General features: G+C 41.2%; 1 protein-coding gene across 2 annotated transcripts in view; it reads right to left on the bottom strand.

Annotated features, from left to right (window-relative positions):
• Positions 1-41: 41 nt before the first annotated feature.
• Positions 42-24,390, bottom strand: part of AP3M1 (adaptor related protein complex 3 subunit mu 1) — a 31,031-nt gene continuing 6,682 nt past the window's right edge. The window contains exons 2-9 of one of the 2 annotated variants that reach the window (XM_017854548.1): positions 16,305-16,580; positions 14,827-14,998; positions 12,233-12,370; positions 8,115-8,200; positions 7,316-7,449; positions 4,379-4,586; positions 2,628-2,772; positions 42-2,161 (exon numbers count right to left, since the gene is read on the bottom strand). In XM_017854548.1, coding sequence (XP_017710037.1) covers positions 2,061-2,161; positions 2,628-2,772; positions 4,379-4,586; positions 7,316-7,449; positions 8,115-8,200; positions 12,233-12,370; positions 14,827-14,998; positions 16,305-16,577 — 1,257 coding nt within the window. In that variant the 5' untranslated portion in view covers positions 16,578-16,580 and the 3' untranslated portion in view covers positions 42-2,060. The remainder of the gene's footprint in view (positions 2,162-2,627; positions 2,773-4,378; positions 4,587-7,315; positions 7,450-8,114; positions 8,201-12,232; positions 12,371-14,826; positions 14,999-16,304; positions 16,581-24,390) is intronic. The other variant, XM_017854549.1, reaches the window with a different exon arrangement.

Genomic DNA, 24,390 nt, shown 5'->3' with positions numbered 1-24,390 from the left:
CCATTGGAGAATGTTCAATCAATAGTAGACCTAAAAAAAAATCAACTTGTTGCTTTCATCTTTTTATTGATAGCATAGCCAGAGCTACCGAAATGATTTACTGGATTCTAGCAAATTAATAAATACAGTAATCTGATTGTAAAAGAAAACATTCTATTTGGACATTTTAGTAGAAATTGTTAGAAGGAAGGAGCTCCTGGCATACATTCTACTTGGATAGAAGACAGTCCAGGTATAGACTGTTGAGATTAGGGATTCAGCAGAAAGCAAAGCAAATGTTCTGACGGTTCTTTTGAGGTATGAACTCTGAAGAGTCAAGACATTAAAAAGCAATTGAACTGGGTAGCTAAACTTAGGCAAAAGGAATAAATATTTGGCAACATTTTGACTATTTAGCAGTTCTGTAAAATAACTGCCAATCTGAGATTAGTTTCTTCCGAAATTTGGAAGCTGCAAAACGTTGCCTTTCTTATGCCATGAAAGGCAGGGCAGACAAAAGTAAGAAAGCTGCTCCGTGGGCTCCTTGTACCAGCACCAACCAGCAGCCCTTGACAGCATAGATGGCATGAGTGTAAGGGCTATCCTTAGCATAAGGAAAAGATGATTATAAGCTGAGAAGACTGAAAGAAGAATGGAGCTATAAAGAGAAGAAAACAGCATAAATAAGAAGGATATTCTTCATGTTGAAGAATATCTTAACTTTCAGTCTTTCTCCATTTCTTGATGTCTAATGAGGCAAAATAACTGGGCAAGGACACCAAGATGAAGAAGTTACATAAATTGACACAATGAAGTTGAGTGCAATAATACAACTGTTGACTGACTTTCCAAAACCATGGTGATCAGTACAGTATCATCAATGTTACCGAGGATTTTGTTTCTGCCTCATTATAACTCACTTCCATGTATTTTGTCGGTATAGTAGGTATATTTAAGCACTCCAGTGACAATTATGACAATAGTTTCTGGAAGAAATCTATGACTATAGCTTTGGGAAGCACACAATATGAAAAGGGAATTTCCCCTAAAGACAAGGAACGCAGGCAAATTCAACCCCTTAAGAACAACAACAAAAAAGGTAAAAGATTTAAAAAGACTGATGACAGCGAGGCAGGCACATTTTCCTCCTTTTGCTGAACTGGGGCACGAGACATTTAGGTTAACCATGGCTTAACTGGTGTTGGGTAAGCTTTATATTATAAAACATGAAGATGGCAAAGGTTTCACTTACGTTTTTCTTTTACTACTTTAATTTGCTTAAAAGCACAAATGCTTGTGCTTGCAGTAACTTCCTGAAAGCAGAAGTAATGTTCCCTTTTACTACCTTAATAAAGCATTTGCCCCTGTGATACAAATGATTTTTTTACTGTGCTAACAGCTGAACCAGTGGCACAAAATTGAGATGGTATTTACTGCAGCAAGGTCCCTGTAAATCAAATAAGCTTTACATAAAAATCTTATTTATAAAAAATACAATACCAAGTACAGAGAGAATGGAGCATGGAGTAGCAGTGCTCCCTGCCAGGGCCATGTGGAAGTGGCTTTTGCTACAGTGCTTGCTTAATGGCACAAGTGAAAAGCTGAATAAGGCAAACACTTGAAGAGGCAGTTTTCTGTAAACTTCTGGGGGTTGGGACACTGGTTTGGGATGGCTAAGATCAGGTGTGATATTTGGCTGCACCTGACACATCACAGATTTAAGATAGCTTCTGTTGGATGAGACCAGTTAACTCCTTTTGGGAGAGAGGTTATCACTGTAGCTTTCTGCCTTTACTGTTACAATGTGCAGCCGTCAGATGGTATTCTCCTATGGAAAAAAAGTCACCTCCAACATCTTCCTAAGTGAAAAGATACAAAATAAGCTAAGTCACTAAAAGGTTTCCTTAGCTTAAAGCTCCTGAAGAATCCTACATTGATAACTAAGCAACTTTGTTAGCGGTGTGTAGCTAGACACAAATGCTTTAACTAGAATATCTATTCCCACCCACTTGGTACCTAATAGTAATACATCATAATGACACTTGGAAAACAAACTGGTCTTGAGAAATTTTGGCCTCTTCTCATGTCCTCACTTGGAACTTTCCAGCTTTCGTGACATATTTGACTCCTTTAAATGGCTTATATTTCTCCCCATACATGTCCAAACGGTTCACTTTTAAGCCTGTGTCAAAAAGAATGAAAAAGAATAAATTATCATCATCCCAACCAATATGTTAGCAATGAGCACTATATGGTAAATCTGACATTAACCAGTGTCCCTTCCACCATTTGGAAGAAATGTCTCTTCTATCATTTACAAATTATTGCACTTTGATGGTATGGTTTTGGTTAAGATTCCCACACAGGCAGGGAATGTCTGTGAAGTATAATTCTGCTTTCTGTAAATATGAATAACTCCCTTTTTGGTGCTTGAATGAGGGCAGAGGTGAGGGGAAGCTGTGTGAAATAAGGTGTTCTCCAAAATCATTTGGTTGATGCCTGGGAGATGGCCCCACCAAGCACAGTGTAAAAGGCAAATGGGCTACTGCTCTTTCTAGAGAGGGAAACTTTTGTTACTCCTCTAAGTGCCTAATAATTGAGCTTGCAAAACTCAATTACCCTTAACTACAAGTCAACCTTATCTTTACCTGAAATAGCAAGCTGCTGGATCTTAAACTGTATATTGAGGCTCGGATTCTCTTCTGGTTTAGGGGCTCCAGACTGTAAATTTACCAGTCCTTTAAGACTTGGGAGCTTTTGTGGAGTGATTTTTCCCACATCCCATGTTAGTACCTTAAAAGACAAAAAATGAAAACAAATAGAACCATTTATTAAAGACAAACCCTCAAAAACAAGGTTCAAAGACATCATAAACTTCTGTACAAAATGAAGTGCAGTCTCTTGAAAACAAGAGATCTGGGATCTACAGTGAGTTTACCTCTGATTAGCTCTGTGACTTTCAATGGGGAGTGAGGACGGAGAATCTACATTTGTTGAGCATTTTCTTTTGTATTAGCACCGTGCTTAGCACTATTCATATGTTATTTCATTGAGGGCTGTGAAGTAGCTTTTGTCTTCTATTTACAAATGAGGAAATGAAGGCTCAGAGATCAAATGACTTGCTCAAGGTCACACAGCTAGTCAGAGGTAAGGCTGGGATTTGAACCTAAGGCTCTCTGATTTCAAATGTTCTCCATCATACCATCTTCACTACTTTTCTCTGGGCCTGTTTCTTTTTCTTTTTTTTTTTTTGAGACGGAGTTTCGCTCTTGTTGCCCAGGATGGAGTGCAATGGCGCAATCTTGGCTCACCACAACCTCCGCCTCTTGGGTTCAAGCGATACGCCTGCCTCAGCATCCCAAGCAGCTGGGATACAGGCATGCGCCACCATGCCCAGTTAATTTTGTAGCTTTAGTAGAGATGGGTTTTCTCCATGTTGGTCAGGCTGGTCTCGAACTCCTGACCTCAGGTGATCTGCCCGCCTTGGCCTCCCAAAGTGCTGGGATTACAGGCATAAGCCACTGTGCATGGCCTCTGTTTATTTTTCTGTAAAATAATTAGATTGACTTAAGATGGTGTTTTTAAAACTTTTAGCTGTGAAACCCATTGTTCAAATGAAATCTTCGGTGTGGAGGCTCAGCAGCAGATGAGAAAGAAAGCAAAGCTGTCATAGTTGAAGCTGTGGTAAAGGGCCAGGAATCTGAAGCTCCCTTTCTCAGCCTTGTGTGGTCTTCAGGAGGTTCTTTGAATCCTTACAACTGCGTTAAATAATCTTTAACGTTCTATGATGTTATTCAAAAAACATGTCTTTTCATTTATCAGGTAGCTCAATGACTCTGCTATTGAAAACAATCATATTTACTAGCTAATCAGGAAGCTGAGAGAAAATCATCTGCTACAGTTTCTCTGAAAACCCTCTGCTACAGGAAAATTTAAGTAGGGTGAGGAAGCAGCTTTCCTAGCCCTGTGAAAGAGTATGAAATGATGCTTTTAAATTAAAAAGGAAGAAAAAGGTCTTAATGATCAATTTATATAGAAAACTTAATAATTCATATACCATCATAATATCTTCTTCTATCTACATAATGTTTTGTCTTTTTAAAAAAGCTTTTACTTCTTTCTTATTAGATAGCAGAGTGAGGCTCTGGATTAATAATGGACGAGTGAAGGCACATTCTGAAAAAGGACAGAATGACACACTTTTCTGTTCATCTGCTCAGTAGCAGCTGCAGGATTCCTTCGGCAGCCGGTGGCAGAAGCACAGCACAGTATGCTCTCTAGGTTTTGATACGAACTTTAGTTTTAAACAAGGTACTAAACCTTTCCCTCCATTCCTCCCCACAAATCACAAAATAGATTGCAGAAACACTTGCTCACTCTTGATTTGAAGTGGCTGTACCTTGGTGACTGGATCAAATGTATAGCTGCCTTGTGTGGTTGTCAGGTTCATGTTCAGCACAACTTTTGGCATGTGAACTGTCACTGTAATTCCTTCAATAGTTTTCCCCATATTCTGCTTTGGTCCAATTGTTATATCAAATCTGCCACAAGAACTGTTCTCCTTAAAGCTGATACTATGTTTCACATACACTGGTATTGCCACTAGACTAAAAAGAGAAACAGAGAAAGATACAAAAGCACAAACACAATTAATGGTGTGGGGACAGCACCAGAGGTATTCTGAAAACCTCTGTCCAGAGTATCCTACCATACTTTTAACTCCACAATAAGGTGCTACAGAGTTGGCTCTCTGTAGCCACAGTTATGCATCCTTGAATTTGACCAGCTAAGGATTGAAAATATTATTTAACACTATCGGCCAGGCGTGGTGGCTCATGCCTGTAATCCCGGCACTTTGGGAGGCCGAGACCAGCGGTGGGAGGGGATTACCTGAGGTCAGGAGTTTGAGACCAGCCTGGCCAACATAGTGAAACCTCGTCTCTACAAAAATACAAAAATTAGCTGAGGCTGGGTGCGGTGGCTCACACCTGTAATCCCAGTACTTTGGGAGGCCGAGGCGAGGAGTTCAAGACCAGCCTGGCCAACATGGTGAAACCTCGTCTCTACTAAAAATACAAAAATTAGCTGGGTGTGGTGGCTTGTGCCCGTAGTCCCAGCTACTCAGAAGGCTGAGGCAGGAGAATCACTTGAACCTGGGAAGTGGAGATTGCAGTGAGCTGAGATTGCACCTCTGCACTCTAGCCTGGACAACGGAGCGAGACTCCATCTCAAAAAAAAAAAAAAGTAAAAAATAACAATACAACTACAAAACGTAATAAAAATAAAAAGTCAACCTAGTGTAACAATTATCTACACAGTGTTTACAGTGTACTATCAGAAGTAACTTGGAGATGATTTAAAGTACACAGGAGGATGTGCATAGGTTATATGCAAATACTACACCATTTTATATAAGGGACTTGAGCATCTGCTGATTTTTGCAACCAATCCTCCAAGGATACCAAGATGGCGGTACCTCCAGAACTGCAGATTCAGCATCTACACAAGGGGGAGCTGAGTACAGCATAATGTTCTGGTACCACTGTGCTGGGAATTATATACAAATCAAGACAGAAATCTGAAGTTTAATAACAGTATAAACAATTGGGGTGGCTGGGTGCAGTGGCTCATGCCTGTAATCCCAGCACTTTGGGTGGCCAAGGCAGGCAGATCACTGGAGGTCAGGAGTTTGAGACCAGCCTGGCCAACATGGTGAAACCCCCTCTCTACTAAAAAAAGTAACAAGAAACAAAAATTAGCTGGGCGCGGTGGCGGGCGCCTGTAATCCCAGCTACTTGGGAGGCTGAGGCAGGAGAATCACTTGAACCCAGGAGGTAGAGGTTGCCATAAGCCAAGATCACAGAATTGCACTCCAGCCTGGGCGACAATAGTGAAACTCCGACTCAAAACAAACAAACAAAAAACCCAAAAAAACATCAAACAAACAAACAAAAAACAATTGGGGCAAATGGCCCTAGTTTAAAAAAATGAATTACGATCCCACTGAAAAATAATGTAAAATATGTTTTATATAAATGAAAACAGTTCCTATGTGATGAGTCAAGAAACAGGCCGGGTGCGGTGGCTCACACCTGTAATCCTAGTACTTTGGGAGGCTGAGGTGGGCGGATCACCCGAGGTCGGGAGTTCGAGACCAGCCTGACCAACATGGAGAAACCCCGTCTTTACTAAAAACACAAAATTAGCTGGGTCTGGTGGTGCATGCATGTAATCCCAGCTACTTGGGAGGCTGAGGCAGAGAATCACTTGAACCCTGGAGGTGGAGGCTGAGGTAAGCCAAGATTTCACCATTGCACTCCAGTCTGAGCAACAAGAGCCGAACTCCGGTTCAAAGAAAAAAAGAGCCAAGAAATAATTTCTCTGCTTTTGAGTCCTGTCATAATGTTACTCCAATAACTTCTGGTATTTTCAAGAAACAAACTAGCTATAAAACTACGATCCCCAATGCTAAATTTTTTTTTATTTTTTTGAAATGGAATTTCACCCTCTTGGCCAGGCTGGAGTGCAGTGGCATGGTCTGTCATTGCAACCTCTGCCTTCCAGGTTCAAGTGATTCTCATGCCTCAGCCTCCCAAGTAGTTGAGATTATAGGCACACGCTATCATGCCTGGCTAGTTTTGTATTTTTAGTAGAGACAGGGTTTCACCATGTTGACCAGACTGGTCTAGAACTCCTGACCTCAAGTGATCTGCCCACACTGGCCTCCCAAAGTGTTGGGATTACAGGAGTGAACCACTGCACCCGGCTCTCAATGCTAAACAGTTCCTTAAAACCTCAATGCAGAGAAGACTGACTTGAAGCAGGTGACTTTGGGAATGTCCTCACAAACTACAGGTAGGTCTGTCTCCTTGTTAGCCACCAAGTCTACAGACTATGGTAAGATTATGGCAGTGGTTCATGGTTTTGCCCAGGTTATGCACAGTCCATTTTGCTCTGCTTGCAAAGTACTCAGCTGTCAGAAGCAGAGCAAAATGGACTATGCATAACCTGAGCAAAGAACCAGCGCCATAATTTGACAATGCGTAACCTTGCAAAGAACCAGTACCATAACCTTTTGCCCAGGTTATGCATGGTTTGCTTGCCCTTGGCTATACGTTTTACTCTAGTCTCACTTAGTACCACTCTACACTCATACATTCAAAGTATACTGATATTTTAGGTGCATATTTTCACCAGTTCTCACTGGGTCTCCTGGTGAGCTATGGTTCAAGTGAGCAATGACAACCTCAAGTACTCAACTGTCATAAAGGAACAGGGAAAGGTGAGTTCTGCTTGATACGTATGATGGCAGATTCTGGCTGATGCATCAACATACTTTTGTGAGCTGACACGGTATGATATGAGTCGGAAATTTCCATCTGGAGGAATAAATGACAAAACTCTTTCAGATTCCCAGCGCTTGAACCGGATGCAGGGGTGGAAGCTGACGTCATCCAGAAGCCTAGGGTTCTGTCAAGAAAACAGAAGACAGCCGTGTTCATAGAGCATAATGAATATGGGAACTGTACTTAGATACCTTGACAAATCAATATGTTCCCTGAAGATAAAGCAGTCATGGAAGAGTTTATGACCACATCTACATGACCTTATAGTTTCACAATGCTTTAAAGTTTGTAAATATTTTATGTACATTATTTTGTTGAATTTCAATAACTATAAAGGAGAAAAGGCAAGTAGTATTATCTCCCTTTAACAGATTAAAAAACTGAGGTTCAGAGGACTTAAGGTCAGAACAAACTGGTGACAACACCAGAAGTCAGTTCTCTTAATTGTTCCTAGCAGTATGTCATGCTGACTCTAAAATGATACAAAAGACCAATGTCCTTTCATATCAGCAAAGCAAATAATTACTCAGTAAAAATGATATTGGATATTTGCAGAAGCCAGCCAGCCAATTTCAAGCCCCTTCTAGCACACTCAGGCAAAGACCTCCCTTAGCCTTTCCATAAAGACCACGCTCATCATGTAAGTGATTATCTTAGGAAACTGCTAGGAATATTTCTGAGACAATCTTTTGCAATCTAAGATGCAAACTTATCTCAATATTTATTATTTCATTTAGTACTTCACATGTATTAGGCATTCAAGGGGCTATAAAACAGAATAAAACTTACCATGAAAGAAAGGGAGAGATCGGGCATTCCAGATAGTTTAATGCAAGCATCAATGACCCCCTGAATTTCTGCAAAGACTGTAGATCCTGAAGAAAGAAAGAAAAAGGAAGATAACATCAACGGAATATGAGTCTTAACTAGAGCTATCACTATATCTTTTTATTTTTATTTATTTATTGTTTTTAGAGACAGAGTCTTGCTCTGTTGCCAAGGTTGGAGTGCAGTGGCATGATCACAGCTCACTGCAGCCTCACTGCTGGGCTCAAGTAATCCTCCCGCCCTAGCCTCCCGAACAGCTGGGAATATAGGCGCGTGCCATGACACCTAGCCCAACAATCACTATATTTAGAATAATGGAGATACCCTCTGGGTGTCAGACTTACTGAAGCTTTACATCTCTATTAACAGGTCAGGGGACAAGGTCCATACCTAACTCTGGTTGGAATATGATAATTTTTCTTTTTTTTTTTAAGAGATGAGGTCTTACTAGCTAGTCCCAGCTGGCCCCCAGAGTAACTGGGACTACAGGTATGCCACCGTAGAATATAATTTTTTTTTTTTTTGAGACAGGGTCTTTCTCTGTCACCCAGGTTGTAGTGTAGTAGTGCTATGACAGCTCACTGCAGCTTCCACCTCCTGGGCTCAAGCAATCCTCCCACCTCAGCCTCCCAAGCAGCTGGTACTATAGGCATGCCCGGCTGATTTTTGTATTTTTTTGTAGAGACAGGGTCTTGTTACATTGCCCAGGTTGGTCTCGAACTCCTGGGCTCAAGCAATCCGCCTACCTCAGCCTCCCAAAGTGCTGGGATTACAGGTGTGAACTACCATACCCAGCCAGAATATGCCAATTCTAAGGAAAATTAAACTTGTCTCCTTTATGGAGCCAACGCTGTAAGATGACTGGATATGAGTTTAAAACATGAGGCCAGGCACAGAGTGGCCCATGCCTGTAATCCCAGCGTTTAGGGAAGCCGAAGTGGGTAGGTTATCTGAGCTCAGGAGTTTGGGACCAGCCTGGGTAACATGGTGAAACCCCATCTCTACTAAAAATACAAAAAATTAGCCAGGCGTGGTGGTGTGTGCTTGTAGTCCCACCAACTCGAGAGGCTGAGGCAGGAGAATTGCTTGAACCCAGAAGGCGGAGGTTGCAGTGAGCCGAGACCGCAACACTGCACTACAGCCTGGGCGACAATGTGAGACTCTGTCTCAAAAACAAAATAAAACAAACCAAAATCATTTTCAATAGAATTTTAAAATGAGGCAAGGGTATTATGAAATGGACTAAGTCAACTTTTAAGAAATAGGATCCATCATAGAAAGATCTCTCTTTCTTTTAGAGATAGGGTCTCTCTCTGCCATCCAGGCTGGAGTACAGTGGTGTGAACATAGCTCACTACAGCATTGAACTCCTGGGCTCGAGCAATCCTCCTGCCTCAGCCTCCTGAATAGGTGGGATTAAGGAACCCATGCCTAGCGAATCTTTTAAATTTTTGATAGATACAGGGTCTTGCTATGTTGCCTAGGCTGGTCTTGAACTCCTGGACTCAAGTGATCTTACTGCCTAAGCCTCCCAAAGTGCTGGGATTACTGGTGTGAGCCACCGTGCCTGGCAAAAATCTGTTATTCTATAAGATGGAATGTTATAATGAAAAGGGCACTCGTGGAAGAGAAGACATTGACTATAATTCACAATAAGCCATCACTACATGTTAACAAGTTGTGTGACCTGGAACAGTTCACTTAACCCTTCTGGGCTTTCCTTATGTATAAAATAAATGTAAGGGAAGGACTAATTTTTTTTTTTTTTTGAGATGGAGTCTCGCTCTGTCACCCAGGCTGGAGTGCAGTAGTGCAATCTTGGCTCACTGCAACCTCCACCTCCTGGGGTCAAGCAATTCTCCTGCCTCGGCCTCCCGAGTAGCTGGGATTACAGGCGCCTGCCACCATGCCCGGTTAATTTTTGTACTTATAGTAGAGATGGGGTTTTACCATGTTGGCCAGGCTGGTCTTGAACTCCTGACCTCAAGTGATCTGCCTGCCACAGCCTCCCAAAGCGCTGGAACTACAGGCGTGATCCACCGTGTCTGGCCGCTATTTTTAATAATAAAATTTTACGATTCTTATAGAGTACCATTGTTTTGTCTGGTTAAAAAGATAATTAGATTGGGTGTGGTGGCTGATGCCTGTAATCTCAGCACTTTGGGAGGCTGAGGTAGGTAAACTGCTTGAGCCCAGGAGTTCAAGACCAGCCTGGGCAACATGGTGAGACTCTGTCTGTACAAAAAAAAAAAAATAAAAGCTAGCCAGGCATGGTGGCGTGTGGCATGTACCTCCTGATTGGCTGGGACTATAGGCTACTCAGGAGTCTGAGGTAGGAAGATCGCATGAGCTGGAGGTCAAGGCTGCAGTAAGTAGGGACTGCACCAATGCACTCCAGCCTGGGCAAAAGAGCAAGACCCTGTATTTTTTAAAAAAAGAAAGAAAGTGAAAAGACAGGGGCTTTTATCAGAAGTACTGCACATAATGTAGTAGCAAAAGCATGGTATATGGTAGATTTTCAATAAATTTTAGAAGGAATAAATAGCAAGAGGTAGAGTTACATAGGGTAATAATTAGCTTAAAGTAAGGCATTATCAGTTCTGATTTACATGTTCGGCAGACCTCAACTAGTGGTTATGAAAACTATATGTAGGGGCCGGGCGCGGTGGCTCAAGCCTGTAATCCCAGGGCCCAACTGCTTGGGAGGCCGAGACAGGCGGATCACGAGGTCAGGAGATCCGAGACCATCCTGGCTAACACGCGTGAAAACCGCCCCGCTCTCTACTAAAAAATACAAGAAAAATTAGCCGGAGCGAGGTGCGCGCGCCGGGGCCTGCTAGTCCCAGTCCTTACTCGGGAAGGCTGAGGCAGTTTGAGAATGGCGTGAACCCGGGAGGCCGGAGCTTGCAGTGAGCCTGAGGATCTGGCCACAGCACTCCAGCCTGGGCAGCAGAGCCGAGACTCCGCTCTCAAAAAAAAAAAAAAACTATATGTAACCTATGGGCAAAATAAATGGATTTATGGGCCAGGTGCAGTGGCTCACGCCTGTAATCCCAGCACTTTGGGAGGCCAAGGCAGATGGATCACTTGAGGTCCGGAGCTCGAGACCAGCCTGGCCAACATTGTGAAACCGCGTCTCTAGTAAAAATACAAAAAATTAGCCAGGGCCAGGAGCAGTGGCTCACGCCTGTAATTCTAGCACTTTGGGAGACTGAAACAGGCGGATCACCTGAGGTCAGGAGTTCGAGACCAGCCCTGACCAACATGGAGAAACCCTATCTTTACTAAAAACACAAAATTAGCTGGGCGTGGTGGTGTATGCCTGTAATCCCAGGTACATGGGAGGCTGAGGCAGAAGAATCACTTGAACCTGGGAGGCAGAGGTTGCGGTGAGCCAAGACTGCACCATTGCACTCCAGCCTGGGCAATGAGAGCAAATCTGCATCTCAAAAAAAAAAAAAAAAAAAAATTAGCCAGGTGTGGTGGCTCATGCCTGTAATCTCAGCTACTTGGGAAGCTGAGGCAGCAGGATCCCTTGAACCCAGGAGGTGCAGGTTCCAGTGAGCCGAGATCATCTCACTGCACTCCAGCCTGGGCAACAGTGAGATCCCATCTCAAATAAATAAATAAATAAACAAACTAACAAACAGATTTAAAAATCATCAGATAATGAATGCCTTTCTACTGAAACCATACTGCCAAAGGACTTCAATTTTCTTTTCTTTCTTCTTTTTTTTAAATTGAGACAGAGCCAGGCTGGAGTGCAATGGTGTGATCTTGTCTCATTGCAATCTCCGCCTCCCAGGTTCAAGCAGTTCTGCCTCAGCCTCCCAAGTCGCTGGGATTACAGGTGTGTGCCACCACACCCCGCTAATTTTTCGTATCTTTAGTAGAGACGGAGTTTCACCATGTTGGCCAGGCTGGTCTCAAACGCTGACCTCGTGTTCCGCCTGTCTTGGCCTCCCAAAGTGCTGGGATTACAGGCGTGAGCCACTGTGCCTGGACAGGACTTCAGTTTTCTATTCATCTGTGTCAGATGAATTGTTTTTCCCCAAATAAGATGACATGCACACAATTACCTGATTTATCTATAATTGCGTCTATTTCTTCAACGACATCAAAATAGGCTTCATTGTTTGTGTACTTTACCCCTGCCCGACGCCATGGTATGTTGGACAGCTGCCCAGTGGGGAGTGTGTCCCCAACATTACTACTGCCTAGAAACCCAAAAAGAAGGCAAAGCTGATGTGTAAAACAGTCATGAGAAAATGTATTATTGGGAAAAGAAAGCTGCTTTTAATGTTTGGATTTTCTTAATGAACTTGTGGATGGTCTCTAGAATTGTCAGACATTTCCATACCAACATGATCAAATTTCTAGAAGAGAAAAATAGGCCATGTGGCCCTCTGTTTACCTGCCAAACCAGGTTAAATTTATTTACTTATCTTTTGCTTCCTGTGTGTTAACAGTAACCTAATCTAATTCCAGTGGCTCAAAAACAGATTCTCTGCCACTGATGAAAAAAGAGGCTGGTTGTTTCAAAATCTTCTGCCAATAACATGTCTCCACTGAGAATACAGAGTTATAACTAGGCCCTTCAGTATTCAACTTTATTTTACACGAGATGCTGCCAAGCAGGCCTCAGTGGAGTAAATGGAATCTGGGCTTTTCCTATTTTAAGGTCGGCATACCCATATGGCTGCAATATAGCTAGTGTTCAGTATCCGGCTAATTTCCTGGTAAACTGACACATGTCTAAAAATAAGTGTGGTTGTCCAAAACACATATCTTTGAGCTGTGACTTACTTAACATTTTGGTTAATTTATATTTCCAATTTGAAAGTACTACATACTTAAAACAACAACAAAAGGTGGAGTTCAGAAAGGTGGTTTAAAGAAAACACTAGACTTCTTACTAACAAAATACATCTACCATTAACATTTTTGTCAATATTATGGTATTAATGTTTTAATATAATATTAACATTTTGGTATATTTCTTTAAACATTTCCACCACCAGAAGGTTGCATTTTTTTCTATTGTGATAATTTTGGTTTTTAATTGCACTTTAAAATATAGTCGCAATCATACTGTATCTATAATTTTGCAGTCTACTTATGATTGGTGTTCCTACCTGCAACCTATAGTCATGTTATCTTCCTGCTCAAAAACCTTCAATGGTTGCTCACTGACTTTATGATAAAAGCTAAATATTTAGCCTAGCTTTGAAGGGCTTTCTCTACTTTTAATCTGATCTCTAACTTCTCAACCGAAAAACAGTTCTGCTTCTGCATTAATAAAACTTTAGGTTTTTCTCTTTCATGTGTGTTTTTTTCTCATACAGTTCCACCTATGGAGAATGCTCTTACTCCTCCCTCACTTCCTGAATTCTACTGATTCTCCAAGGTGGCTGCCCACCACAGTTCAGGAGGGATTACTTCATTAATAGAACCATTCTCTTGAACTTTGTAATATACTGCCTTATGAATCTGTTATGTTTTGCATTCTATATTTTAGTAACATTTCTCTGACTATAAAATACATGTTTATTTTGGAAAATTAGAAAGTATAAAGCAAAAATAAAGATAATCTGTATTTCTTTAGCTGGGTATAATCATTGTAAATATTTAGAACTTTTTTGTCTGAGTGAGTATTTATATATAAGAATAATTTTTTCAGTTTTGTGCTGACTTTTCAATTTAACATTATATCATGTGTATTTTCCAGTGCTATTACATTATCTGTGAAGTATGGAATTGCTTTTTAGTCTTATATAGTTATTTACTTATTTTAATTTTTTTTCCAACGTCCCATTCAGAGTATAAGTTTTAGGAGCACAGACATGCCATCTTATCTTTCTTTGAATTTCTCTCAACATTCACCCTTACACAGAGGATGAATAAAGAACTGCTGAATGGTCTTTTTCTTACAGGCCTCTCTCACCTCATTTTTAGGTCAAGGCACTGGAGAGGGGTTTACAATGGTGGACAGTGGAGTTGGAGTGGCATATAACATTTCATAGGAATCTTTCTCTAAAAGACTTTAAAGCTTTCGAAAGAACATTGGCATATGGGTGTGCCTAATTTCTAGCTATACTCAAGAATTAAACCCAACTGGCAGCTTACAACATAAGTACAGGCCCACAATGCATGCGATCTCTTAAGTAAACTATTTTCCTATTTTTTCTTAATACATCTTCTGCATGCATAAAAACAAAACACTCGGAGGATATTGTACTGTGTGGTTAAGAGTCTTAAATTTTCTATTCTCTAGTAATTGTGGAGTAGCAGCATACCAGTTATGTTATTTTAAACATTAAAATGTCAGTCTATAAATGGACTAAATTCTCTTCTAAGTGGGCTCATATACTGGCTTCTTTAGGACTAACTGGAACAATTTATTCAGTCTTAGTATTTAGTGTTAAACAATGGTAATAATATTGTTGTGGTGTTTTAGAAAAAAAAAAAGAGTAATAACCAAAAGTTCTTTATCACTTAAGGTCTAGCCTCTTTCCATGAAAATAAATATATAGTACATCCATTTTAACTTTACCAGTAACTTTAATTATGGCTGAATTGTACTACCTTAATAGTATGTCAGATCATGAGCAATAATGAGTTATTTATCAAGTTTTAATTGCTCAGTTACTAGTAAAGTATGTTTTCATCTTACCTGTAATAGAGTTGACAACAGACCGTAGAATTGTTGGCGGTTTAATTAATTCTTTCAAAATGTTAGATTCGGTAGCCAGTGGAAATCCATTGTCTAACATTTCTTCTAAGAGTTCATATACTATGACCACATTATCCTTAATTGCAGCCTCTGAACACTCACCAAAGTAGTCCTGACAAAATACACAATATCACACAATGGAAGGCACAAAGAAAGGCTCGCTAAATACTTTTTGTTCTGAAGAATAAACTTACAGTAGCATTATTCATTGCTTAAGATGCTGAACATATGTAAAACAGAGCCGGGGAAAAAACCCTCTATAGGCCGGGCACGGTGGCTTATGCCTGCAATCCTAGCAATTTGGGAGGCTGAGGCGTGTGGATCACTTGAGGTCAGGAGTTCAAGACCAGCCTGGCCAACATGGTGAAACCCTGTCTCTACTAAAAATACAAAAATTAGCTGAGTGTGATGGTGCACACCTGTGGTCCCAGCTACTTGGGAGCCCGAGGAGGGAGGACTGCTTGAACCCAGGAGGCGGAGGTTACGGTGAGCCAAGATTATGCCACTGCACTCCAGCCTAGGCGACAGAGTGAGACTCCGTCTCAAACAAAACAAAACAAAACAAGCAAACAAAAAAAAACCCTCTATAGTCCTAACATTATTCCTCAGTATTTTCTTGATATTTCTAGCCTGAATTTAATTCCTATTACACATTATACCAGAAAGTATTGAGACATTAAATTGGAATTTGAGCTATAAACTTCATTCACCCTGATTAACTATCCCAACATACACATAGATAAGCTTAAATTGTTTGGTATATTCAGCAAGACAAGAGAAAATAATAAAATGTAAATACAGAAGAGTTCATAACTAATGAAAATCTTGAGACCACTGAGAGAACTGTATGTGGAGGGCATTATTGTTTCCTGATGATATACAGTCATCCCTTGGTAGTTGTGGGGAATTAGTTCCAGGATCCCCTGTGGATACCAAAACTCACAATTCTCAAGCCCCTGACATAAAATGGCATAGTATTTGCACATAACTTATACACATCCCCCTATATACTTTAAATCACCTCTAGATTACTTGTAATATCTAACACAATGTAAATGCTATGTAACTATTTGTTATACTGCATTGTTTAAGTAATAATGAGGAGAAGAAGTTTGTACATGTTCAGTTCAATTTTTTTGTTCAAATATTTGCCATGTAAGGTTCGGTGAATTCACAGATGCAGAACCCATGTATATGGAGAGCCAACCGTAATTTGTAGTACATATAAAAAATAGTGAATAGAGCAGCCATGTGTGCAACTGTACACCACATAGAAAAGGGTTTATGAATTTATGCTTAGTTAAACAGAGAGAAACAGACAGTAAATATCAAAACCTGGGTAATTAAATAATATAATCATGTCTCACCTCCAGCTAACTTGGGTCATTTAAGTTAGAAAGGTATGATAGGTAACAAACCTGAAAAGTGTCAGCAACTCGATGTAGGAACTCAATTACAAAGAGAGGTGGCACTTCAGTCTGTATGACAGATACAAAGAAGAGCTTATCCCGGTAGATACTGATGAGGTAGTGGTGAGGTGTTGAAATGACAGGTGGTACATTTTCAACATCAGCAGCTTTCTCTTGAGCTTCAAAGAAATAATCACAGACAGACTGGCTCACAACGCTCTTCCAGTGCTTCTCTAGAAATATGTCACCGGAACAGTTTATGAGAAATAGACTGTGGATCATTTTCTGTTGGGGCAAAGAAAGGTTTAAATTTATTATACATTAAATATCATTTAACATATACAAAAAGATTATACACTTTGACCAAGTGGGACTTATTCCAAGAATGCAAAAATCAATCAATATGATATACAATTAGAACTAAAACAATCATTTCAAAAGGTGCAGAAATTGCATTTGACAAAATCCAACATCATTTTACGAAAAAAAAAAAAAACCCAAGCCACTTAAGAACAAAAAGAAACTTCCTCAGCCAGGCTCGGTGGCACATGTCTGTATGCAGCACTTTGGGAGGCTGAGGTGGGTGGACTGCTTGAGCTCAGGAGTTTGAGACCAGCCTGGGCAACAGGGCAAAACACCATCTTTACAAAAAATACAAAAATTAGCTAAGCATGGTGGCGCTTGCCTGTAGTCCTAGATACTCAGGAGGGTGAAGGAGAATTGCTTGAGCCCAGGAGGAAGGTTGAGGCTGTAGAGAGCTAAGATTGTGTCATTGCACTCCAGCCTGGGTGACCAAGTGAGACACTATCTAAAAAAAAAAAAAAAAAAAAAAATCCTTCATCTGATGAAAACCCCAAAGCTAATATTATATTTAATGGTGAAAGACTGAACACTTCCTCCTTAATAACAAAACCAAACAAGGATGTCCAGTCCCATCATTTCCATTCAACATGGTACTGGAGGTTTGAACCATGGCAATTAAGCAAGAAAATAAAACAAAAGGCTTCCAAATTAGAAGATACAATCTTGTATATAGAAAATCATAAGGAATACACACACACACTTATTAGAGCCAATAAATTTAGTTCAGCAAGCTTGCAGGATACAAGTCAATATACAAATCAATTATATTTCTATCCACTATAGCTATAAAATACTAAAAATGGGCTGGGCATTGTAGCTCAGGCCTGTAAACCCAGCACTGTGGGACGCTGAGGAAGGAGGATTGCTTGAGCTCAGGAGTTTAAGACCAGTCTGGGCAACATAGTGAGACCTCATCTCTATTGAAAAAAAAAACAAAAAAAGAAAAACTGAAAATGAAATTAAGAAAACAATTTCAGGCCTGGCACAGCGGCTCATGCCTATAATCCCAGCACTTTGGGAGGCTGAGGCAGGCGGATCATCTGAGGTCGGGAGTTCAAGACCACTGGCCAACATGGACAAACTCCGTCTCTACTAAAAAAAAAAAAAAAAAAAAAAAATCGGGGCGCTGTGGCTCACGCCTGTAATCCCAGCACTTTGGAGGCCGAGGAGGGCGGATTGCGAGGTCAGGAGATCGAGACCATCCTGCACTAACAAGGGGAAACCCTGTCTCCTACTAAAAATCAAAAAGAAAAATAAAAAAGCAGGCGTGGGGCGGTGCCTGTATGTCCCGCCACTGGGGAGACTGAGGCAGTGAAACGGCGGAACCCCGAGGCGGAGCTGGCAGCGAACCAGAGATCGCGCCACCTGCACTCCAACCTAGTGACAGCGACTCCCTCAAAAACAAAAGGAAAACAAAACAAAAAAAAATAGCATGGGTGGGGGTCATCCTGAATCCCAGCACTAGGGAGGCTTGAGGTAGGAGAATCACTTTGAACCTGGAGGTGAGGTGCAGTGAGCTGAGATGGTGCCATTTACTGCAGCCTGGGGCAGCAAGAGCGAACTCCATCACAAAAAAAAAAAAAAAAATAAAAAAAAAGAAAGAAGAAAAAAAAAAAATAAAACGCTGTAATTCCAGCTGTCAGGAGGCAAGCGGGAGAATAGCCCTGATCCAGGAGTTTGATATGAATGAGAACCGTGCCTGGCAAATATAGAGAGACCCTGTTCTCCCACAAAAAGGAAGGAAAAAAAAAGACAAAAAAAAAAAAAATTTCATTTACAATAGCATCAAAAAATTTAAATATGTAGAAAATAAATTTAACAAGAGAAATACAAGACTTGTATAGCAAATATTACAAAACGTCAGTGAAATAAATGAAAAAGACCTACAAAATTGAAAGTCATTCCATGTTCATGGATTGGAAGACTTGATATTTTTAAGATGGCAACATTTCCCAAACTTATCTACACTTTCAATGCATCCCTATTAAAATCCCAGCTGCCTTTTTGTGGAATTGGACAGGCTAATCCTAAAATTCATATGGAAATGAAAAAGATCAACAGCCAAAACAATCTTGGCTGGGTGCGGTGGCTCACGGTTGTAATTCCAGCACTTGGGGAGGCCGAGGTGGGTGGATCACGAGGTCAGGAGATCGAGACCATCCTGGCTAACACGGTGAAACCCCGTCTCTACTAAAATTAGCCGGCCGTAGTGGCATGCGCCTGTAGTCCCAGCTACTCGGGAGGCTGAGGCAAGGAGAATAGCTTGAAAGCAGGAGGCGGAGGTTGCAGTGAGCCGACACCCAAGATTGCACCACTGCACTCCAGCCTGGGCGACAGCGCGAGACTCCATGTTAAAAAAAAAAAAAAAAAAAATTTCCCAGCTGCCTTTTGTGGAATTTGACAGGCTAATCCTAAAATTCATATGGAATTGAAAAAGATCAACAGCCAAAACAATCTTGAAAAGGAACAACAGGGGCGAAGGGGGCGGAGTGCGCCCTCCCTCCCCGGCCAGGGCGCTTGGGAGCAGGGACTCAGGCCTGCAGCTGAGCATCCTTCCTGGGGGCCACTCTGCCGTGGAGCCACTCTGCTGTTCCAGGGACCTGGGAGGAGCCCTCGGTTCCCCGGGGGCTGGGGCCCTGGGGCGCACACATCCATCCCAGTCGGAGCCTGCGTTTCCTGAGCCAGGATCTGGGGCGAGATGGGGCGCTCAAGCCCAACGTCCTCGTCTGCCTTGGGGCGCTCCTGGCCAGCTGGTCGCGGTAGGTTAAAGTCACCTTACACCTGTAACGGGTGGACTTTCCTACACACCTTTGCAAGCCTTTCTGTGCCGACCAGAGCCTTCAAAGCGGGGTCTTCTGCCTTTACTTTTGGAAAAGCTTTTTATTTTGAAATATTTGGCTGACTTACAAAAGACTTCCCCTCACACTTGACATGACTGACAAAAGGTCTGAAATGTTTCATCTATAGTCTGATTTACTATGGAAAAAGAATTGGGGGGATGCTTACAAAATATGTGGAATGTAAAAGATTGAAAAAATATATATTTGAATTTAAAAAAAAAAGAAAAGGAACGACAAAGACAGATAACTCGTGCTTCCTGATTTCAAAACTTACTACAAAACTACTGTGTGGTATTGGCACAAGGACAGACATATAGATCAACAGAACATTAACCCTTACATTTATGGTCAACTGATTTTCAACAAGGGTGCCAAGACCTGGGTGACCACTTGGAGAGAGAACAACCTTTTCAACAAATGGTACTGGAACAACTGGATTTCCACATACAAAAGAATGAAATTGGATACAAAAAGCAACACAAAATGTATCAGAGACCTACTTGGAAAAGCCAAAATGATAAAACTCTTAGAAAAAAATATGCATAGATTTTGACTCTGCATTAGACAATGTTTTTAAAGATATGATACCAAAAGTACAGGCAAGAAAAATAAAAAATAGATAACCTAGAGTCCATCAAAATTAAAACTTTAGTGCTTCAAAGGACATCAAGAAAACAAAAATCCACAAAATGAGAGTAAATATTTGAAACCACGTATCTTAAAGGGACCCTATCTGGAAAATATAAAGAACTTTTACTCAATAACAAGAAGGGGCAGGTGTGGTGATTCACAACTGTAATCCTAGTATTCTGAGAGGCTGAGGAGGGAGGACTGCTTGAGACCAGGAGTTTCAGACCCCCTCTCTACAAAAAAAAATTTAAAAATTAGCCAGCCATAGTGGCTTACATCTGTAGTCCCTGCTACTTGGGAGGCTGAGGTGGGAGGATCGCTTGAGTCCAGGAGTTTGAGGCTGCAGTGAACTATAATCCCACCACTGCACTCCAGCCTGGGTGACAGAGGGAGACCTTGCCTCTAAAACATAAACAAATACATAAACAAGCCACTTTAAAAATGGGCAAAGGATTTGAAAAGACATTTATCTAAAGAATATATACATACAAACAAATCTTACAAATATGATGTTGAATAAATGAAGCCAGATGCAAAAGAATATACCCAGTATGATTTCATTTATATGAAGTTGTAGAACAGGCAAAACTAATCTATGTTAAATCAAATGGTTTCCTTTATGGAGAGTGGAGGGCCATGGGGATGATCTCCTAGGGTGCTGGTAATGTTTTCTTCTTTTTTTTTTTCCTTTTTTTTTTGGGATGGAGTCTTGCACTGTGGCCCAGGCTGGAATGCAATGGCGTTATCTTGGCTCACTGAAACCTCCGCCTCCTGAGTTCACGAGATTCTCCTGCCTCAGCCTCCCTAGTAGCTGGGATTACAGGCACACACTGCCACGCCGAGCTAATTTTTTTTTTTTTTTGTATTTTTACTAGAGAGGAGGTTTCACTATGTTGGCCAGGCTGGTCTCGAACTCCTGACCTCGAGATCCACCTGCCTTGGCCTCCCAAAGTGCTAGGATTACAGGAGTGAGACACTACACCCGGCCAATGTTTTATGTCTTGATCTGCACGATGTTTACAAGCTGTGTTCCTTTTATAACTCATTAGGTTTTACATTATGATTTGAATACTTTTCTGTTAGTTATGCTTCTTATAAAAAGTATATTGTTTCTGCAATATAGGGGACAACGGAAAAATGTCTAATTATCTTACCTTGTTCCTATCTTTTACGTGTATAAGCACAGTGTCAGGTGTTTAGTCTAGTGGCTCAATCATTCCAAGTAATAGTAAGAAACTGCTGATTTTAACTATAATCTTAGCTGATAAATTTTCACTTTCATTTTTTAAATGAAACAAGAATATCCAACCATAGGATATGCAACTAAATTTTTATTATTACACCTTTTTCTTGGAATAAAATCAGCTCTGAAATATAAAGTATGACTTCAAGAGGAGCACTATAATCCACAAGGAGACTCAGATTTGAGCACTTCAGGTGAGTCACATATGGAACACAGCATTCTTGGCAAAAATTAATCTTTCGGCTCCATTCAATGTGGTTATTTTTGGCCAGGCACAGTGGCTCACGCCTGTAATCCCAGCACTTTGGGAGGCCAAGACCAGAGGATTACCTGAGGTCAGGAGTTCAAGACCATCCTGGCCAACATGGCAAAACCCTGTCTCTACTAAAAATACAAAAATTAGTCGGGAATGGTGGTGTGCACCTATAATCCCAGCTACTTGGGAACAAGCTTTTTTTGTTTGTTTGTTTGAGCAGAGTCTCCCTCTGTCACCCAGGCTGGAATGCAGTGGTGTGATCTCTGCTTACTGCAACCTCCGTCTCCCAGGGTCAAGCAATTCTCATGCCTCAGCCTCCTCAGTAGCTGGGATTACAGGTGTGGGCCACCACGCCCAGCTAATTTTTCTGTTTTTAGTAGAAACGGGGTTTCACCATGTTGGCCTCAAGTGATCCACCTGCTTCGGCCTCCCAAAGTGAAGCTACTGTACTCAGTCCCCATTCAAAGTGTTTTATTCATTAAAGATAATGAATAATACTATAAATGAATTAATACTATCTAAAATGTATTGAGTACTTATTATGGGCCAGACATTATTCTAGACACTTTATCTCATCTTATTTTCACAATGCTATGCTATAAATACTACTCTTATCCCCATTTTACAGACAAGACAATGTCATCTCAGAAAAGTTAGGTCAGTTACCTAAGATCACGCAGTAAGCTAGGATTCAAACCTAAATCCAGCTGAATTCTGAGCTCCTGCTCTTATCTGCCTTGTAGAGACTAATTATTAGGAACACATTCTAATATAGCACTGTCCAACAGGGCTTTCTGCAATGATGGAAATGTCCTTTATCTGTGCTAATATGGTAGCCACTACATACTGGCTATTGAGCACTTGAAATGTGGCTAATGCACCCAATACTGAAATTTTAATTTTTTTTTTTTTTTGAGATAGGGTCTTGCTCTGTTGCCCAGGCTGGAATGCAACTGTGTCATCTGGGTTCACTCCAATCCCCACCTCCAGAGCCCAAGTGATCCTCCCGCTTCAGTCTCCTGAGTAGCGGGGCTTACAGACGTGCATCACCACACTCAGCTGATTTTCAAAGTTTTGTTTTGTAGAGACAAGGTCTGCCTATATTGCCCAGGCTGGTCTTGGATTCTTGGGCTCAAGTGATCTTCCCACCTTGATCTCCCAAAGTTCTGGGATTACAGGTGCAAGCCATCAAGCCTAGCCTGAAGTTTTAATTTTAATTAATTTAAATTTAAATAACCATATGTGGTTAGTAGTCAATATATTGAACAGTGCATGAGTGTGCTGCTTCAGCTTATGATTTATTTATTTCTTTTTTCAGATGGAGTTTCGCTGTGTTGCCCAGGCTAGAGTGCAATGGTGCGATCTCTGCTCACCATACCCACTGCCTGCTGGGTTCAAGCGATTCTCCTGCCTCAGCTTCCTGAGTAGCTAGGATTCTAGGCATGTGCCACCATGCCCGGCTAACTTTTTGTATTTTTAGTAGAAATGGGGTTTCACCATGTTGGCCAGGCTGGTCTCGAACTCCTGACCTCGTGATCCACCCGCCTCAGCCTCCCAAAGTGCTGAGATTACAGGCGTGAGCCAACGCACCCAGCCTAGCTTACGATTTAAGAGGAGGAGATAAAAGACATTTCTTGTTTAGTTAGGAGCCAAAACACATTCTAGTTTTTATGCTGAGGAAGTTTAATAAATTATTTAGAGTGGAAGTTACATTTAAAAGCACTGACACAGGTTATCTAAAATCATTCATCCTATGGAAGGTATAGTTCACAAGGATTTATAGTGCTCCACTGCCACAATACACTCTAAAAGAGTTGCTTGTTCTGGAAGCAAGTGATTTTGTAGTTTCTTTATTTTAGGGCCAGATCTCTACTCATCCTCTTAAGCTGGTGAAAATTCTTTCCAGGAAAGTTTCCCCGAAGTTGTTTTATTGGCAGTAGTTCAGGTCTCAGAATACAGAAAGTTAAACCAGCCTTCTAGATTTATTGTTGTTATCCTTAGTGCTGAGATGAAAGCATAACACTTACAAGTTCTCGACTGTGCTTAGCTTTAAAACCCATCTTAACCTTCTATAATAGGAAAAGAGAGCTTACTTCTTCTATCCATATTATGATCAAGGGTCTAATGCATATAACAATTAAATAATACCACATGTTGCAGTGTAAATTAGCCTGTTTCTTTAACTATTTATCATCCTTTTAGTCGCTGCAGTTATTTTTTTTTTTTTTTTTTAGACGGAGTCTTGCTCTGTCGCCCAGGCTGGAGTGCAGTGGCAGATCTCAGCTCACTGCAAGCTCCGCCCCCCGGGTTTATGCCATTCTCCTGCCTCAGCCTCCCGAGTAGCTGGGACTACAGGCGCCCGCCACCTCGCCCGGCTAGTTTTTGTATTTTTTAGTAGAGACGGGGTTTCACCATATTAGCCAGGATGGTCTCGATCTCCTGACCTCGTGATCCGCCCGTCTCAGCCTCCCAAAGTGCTGGGATTACAGGCTTGAGCCACCGTGCCCGGCCGCTGCAGTTATTTTTAAATTATTATTTTAATAAACTTTCTGGGAAAACTCCATACTCATTATCACCACAACCATCTTTTCGTTCCTAGTGGCTTTTGAGTCATAAGACAGAATTCTCCCTGCTTATTTCAAAGACACTAGAAGAAACTGTGTTCAGAGGCAGACCCAACAGAGCTTTGACTGCAGCTTAAATACATCATAAATCCTTTTTACTAAACATTTTATAATCACCCTGGGAAATTCACAAGCAATG

The sequence above is a fragment of the Rhinopithecus bieti genome, unplaced genomic scaffold (genome assembly GCF_001698545.2).
Source record: "Rhinopithecus bieti isolate Rb0 unplaced genomic scaffold, ASM169854v2 scaffold_36008, whole genome shotgun sequence".
NCBI lineage: Eukaryota > Metazoa > Chordata > Mammalia > Primates > Cercopithecidae > Rhinopithecus > Rhinopithecus bieti.
This window is presented reverse-complemented; position numbering and strand designations above follow the sequence as displayed.